Here is a 4,462-nt window from a genome sequence, read left to right on the forward strand (position 1 = left end):
CCGTTTCAGCGAATGAAGTTTTTTTTATTGGAAAACTTTGTGATTCCCAATACTTGGATGACTTCGTCTGAATTGCTCTGAAATTATGGTCTTCTAGAAGTGTCCATTGTTTATTTTAAAGTTTTCTATTTTACATGTTTTGTGAGATATTGTTATTGGTTAACTTTCTATTGATATAATTTTATTTGTAAGTCTAGTTAATTTAATGGTCGCTAGGTCCCATATAAAGACATTTTATCGACTCATAGGCCTATAAAATATCGCATGATTAGAAATATAGAGACCTAATTAAAAAAAATGTATTTTCGACTTTTATTCAAAAAACGACCTTAATTCAACATTTGCGTCGACCCATAATAAAACAGAGACCTATTTGTGAGTAGAAAAGGGATAACGAATATTTCGGTCTCTTTTCTACCGGCCGTTACCCCCGCGTCGCTCGGTTGAACAGTGACGCAATCAGTGATGTGCCGAGCATTGGAAGTGCAAGACGTTACGCGTTTGTATTTGTGGAGACCTAAAGCGGATTAGGTCGTTATATTACCAAAAATTAAGGTATGTAACATAATTTGTTTTAGTAAAATAAAGACTTAATTTGAATTATGTCCATATAGTAGTATAAAATGAAACAAAATTGACGACTTAATCATGTTTAAGTCTATCCATGACTGAAAAATAGTTGCAATTGAATGGCGTAGTCAGTGTTTGGTCGTTATAATTATGAAAATAGTTGTACATTGCAGAACTCATTCATTTTTGCGTCTTTCTTATAATTAATATTTAAATATTAAGGTGGTATTAATTAGTCAAGAGCCTATGTGTTAATAAAAAAATATTGTTTTTCAGTAAATGTGTTTATTTTAATAAAAAAAAATTAATATTTCAGACTGATATTACGTTCGTTTATAAGATAAAATGAAGAGAAGAGTAGATTTTATATTAGAAAAAGTAAATTTTCACAATGAAAACCAGGTAAAGTTACGTTTCTAATATTATTAACATTACTTTTTTATCTGCAAAATGTTAATTTAATGTAACATATTTTTATTGTCTTGTCTATAGTTGGAAACTAATGATAATACAACGGAAACATCACCAAATATGCAGCACAACTGCGTTCTTACGGTGAGTTCTTTATTATATAATATTAGTTATTGCTTCGATTGTTATTATTTATTAATCAGGGTGTGTTTAATACGATTGCGGGACGACGGCGGGGCGGTGAACGGTCGCGGTGGGACGCCCGCTACAAAATTAGTACACAAAACTTCACCAAATGTCACAAGGCGTGCCGATTTTTTCCCCATAATCGCTATGTCCGCGATTAATTTTATTGTAATTATTGAAATTATTATTGACCTAACATGAAAACATATTTTCAGACTTACTGTGATAAAGAAAATGCTCAACCGTTTCATAACTCGTTACGTGAGAAGTGTTTCGATATACCGTCGACCGAAAATAATATAATGGAGGTACTAATATCCTGCACCTAATGAATTTATTTATGTATTGAAATTGATACCATCTGATATCAAGATTGATTTTTATAGGTTTGTAATAATTGGTTTGTAATTGGTTTGTAAAAAATAAAAATTATTTACAGGAAAGCGAAACAAGAGGCGGTAACTCGTTAACTAACAGCCCTTCCATAATAGAAAACTCTCCCGATCGAACAATTCCATATATTAATCCTAAGGTGCTGTCTATGGCTACTGACAAAGTGGGTTTCTAATTGACTGACAATCATTAATATATTTTTTATTTCATCTTCTATTTAAATACAACTAAGTTATAATTTCAGGCACACACAACAACTAAAGTCCAGGAATTTTCAATTACTTTAGAACCAGTTGATGTTCCAAATGAAAATGAATACCCACAGCCCAAAATGACTTCTTCTTCAAGTAGATCTTCATCGTCATCTTCTTCTTCTGACAGTAGCAGCAGTAGCACCGATACTGGTAAAGATAAACCAAATATCCATTTACCCGTAGATGAGCCTTCGACATCTAACAGAACTGGCAGAATTATCAGCCAAAATAAAAAGAATTACCATCAATCACCAATTCATTCGGATGAAAGTGATGTCGATATAAGTGACTCAGATCCGACGTACACTATCGGTAGACCTCAATCTAGAAGAAGTATTCATTTGTCAAGATCCAGTAGCAGTTCTTCATCTCCTGATAGCAATACTTTACATGTAACTGATAGTACTTCGAAAAGACAATCTCGGAAACGAATTCGGAACCCAGCAAACTGGAAGCAAAATATTGCTAAAGCCTTAAGAAATACGGGAAAGCCGTATGTCTCTGTAAACACTAAAAAAGAAAACCCAGCCCGCATCATGAAAGGTCCTTGCAAATGTAAATTGAAATGTGTAGATAATGTTGTCGATGCAGACAGAAAGTCATTATTTGATAAATATTGATCTCTCGGAAATATTGATATACAACGATCATACATTAGGTCTTGCATGGTCACCATAAAACCGAAGTACAAATACAGTAATGCTGCTAGACCCAGGTTACCTAATAATGCCTTTTACTTTACTGTAAATAATAACAAAATTCGTGTCTGCAAGACTTTTTTTATTAATACTTTAGGGATATGCGATCGTCAGATCAGAACCATTAAAAAAAAGACTGACGAGCAAGGATTTTTAAACATCGATGTAAGAGGTAAGCACGTATCTAGAAAACCTATAGATCAAGTAATTATTGAGGATATTAAAGATCACATAAACTCTATACCAAGAATAGAGTCGCACTATTTGAGAGCATCGACGTCTAGAGAATATATTAGTGGAGAAAAGACGATTATGGATATATGGAAAGATTTTAACAAATGTCAAGAAGAAAAAAGAAAATCTACATGTCAGTATTGGGTTTACTATGACGTTTTTACTAAACAATTTAATATAAGCTTTTTTCAACCTAAGAAAGACAGATGTGATCTGTGTCTAGATTACGAACTTGCGACGCCTAACCGAAAAATAGAAATTAAAGATAAATATGACCAGCACATTAAGGAAAAAGATTTGTGTCGCGAAGAAAAACGGATCGATAGAAAAAATATCGATGACAGTAACATTTGCGCAGTTTATGATTTACAAGCTGTTATGCAGTGTCCCACGGGAGAAACATCTTCGTTTTTCTACAAATCAAAACTAAACTGTTTGAATTTCACTATTGTCGAAATGATGAAAAAATGTGAAGAAAATAAAAAACGCAAAAGAAACGAAGAAGATGAAATAGGGGCCTATAGCAACGTATACAGTTATTTTTGGGATGAGGTTCAAGGGCACAGAGGAGCAAATGAAATTGGATCATGTCTTTTAGAATATTTACAACGTTTAAATGAACAAAATGCAGGTAAAGAAAAAATCCATGTAACCTTCTACTCTGATAACTGCTGTGGGCAAAATAAGAATAAATTTATTACTGCTCTATATTCTTATGCTGTTTCACATTTCCCAAACATAGAAAGCATTACCCATAAATTTTTAATAAAGGGTCACACCCAAAATGAAGGGGATAATGTGCATAGCTTAATAGAAAAAGAAATCAAAAGGAATAAGAAGGCGGGACCAATTTATGCACCATGCCAATATGTGACTCTAATAAAAAATGCAAAAAAGAATGGGAAACCTTTTACTGTAAAAGAGTTGACATACGATTTTTTTATTGATATAAAGAATCTACAAGAAAAGTGGGGTTATAACTTCAACGAGGATGAAGATAAAAACACAATCAGTTTTAACGATATAAAAATATTGAATTTCCGTAAGAGCGAACCATTTGCCTTCTACTTTAAAACGTCATACACTCAAACAGAGTACAGAAAGGTAAATATGAGAAATAAACGCAAAAAAATGATTGACCCTGTTGAAGTAACAACAACTAAATTATTTACACAAAAACTAGAGTTAAGTGAACATAAGCAAAAAGACTTACGCGATCTCATTAATAAAAACTTAATTCCTAATTATTATTTACATTTTTACAGTAGTATACTGTAATTTAGTTTTTACGAAACGTCATGTTCTCTTAGATGTTTATTTTTTTGTCTTTTTATATATTATTTTTCTGTTTATATAATATTATTTTATTTCCTTGATAGTACATGACAGTAAGCATTATAGAGTTACCTATTTAATTTACAAACAGATACCAAATACCTATTTCTTAACGAAATTCACGACGACTAAAGAGCTTTTTATATTAAAATGCCTAAGTAATGCGAACTTACTGTCAATTGTACGTGTTGGGTACATGTAAAATGTTTTACAAGTACATTTTAACTATAATTTTGTGATGTTTACTTATAATTTTGTGATTTATTTTTTGATTTCGTGAAACGTTTAACGTTAGTTTAAGATTTTAACGTTACATAATTAAAATTTTTAATTTTCAAATAAATATTTTTCTACTTTTATCTATAGTTTTTTTTAATGTTG

The 4,462-nt window shown here is 31.4% G+C and overlaps 2 protein-coding genes across 2 annotated transcripts; both read left to right on the top strand.

Annotated features, from left to right (window-relative positions):
• Positions 1-420: 420 nt before the first annotated feature.
• Positions 421-2,434, top strand: LOC149488623 (uncharacterized). The gene is made up of 6 exons (XM_089695751.1): positions 421-555; positions 887-972; positions 1,063-1,125; positions 1,383-1,475; positions 1,607-1,723; positions 1,805-2,434. The coding sequence occupies exons 2-6, from the start codon at positions 916-918 to the stop codon at positions 2,432-2,434; spliced, it is 960 nt and encodes a 319-aa protein (XP_089551877.1). The 5' UTR covers positions 421-555; positions 887-915.
• Positions 2,435-2,479: 45 nt separating this feature from the next.
• On the top strand, positions 2,480-4,030 carry LOC149488624 (uncharacterized). Its single transcript, XM_089695750.1, has one exon. It carries the CDS (start codon positions 2,480-2,482, stop codon positions 4,022-4,024), a length of 1,545 nt encoding a protein of 514 aa, XP_089551876.1. The 3' UTR covers positions 4,025-4,030.
• Positions 4,031-4,462: the final 432 nt, after the last annotated feature.

The sequence above is a fragment of the Colias philodice genome, chromosome 5, assembly GCF_061535455.1.
Source record: "Colias philodice isolate Cphi_HAF_F1 chromosome 5, ilColPhil1 Martin Lab GWU primary, whole genome shotgun sequence".
NCBI lineage: Eukaryota > Metazoa > Arthropoda > Insecta > Lepidoptera > Pieridae > Colias > Colias philodice.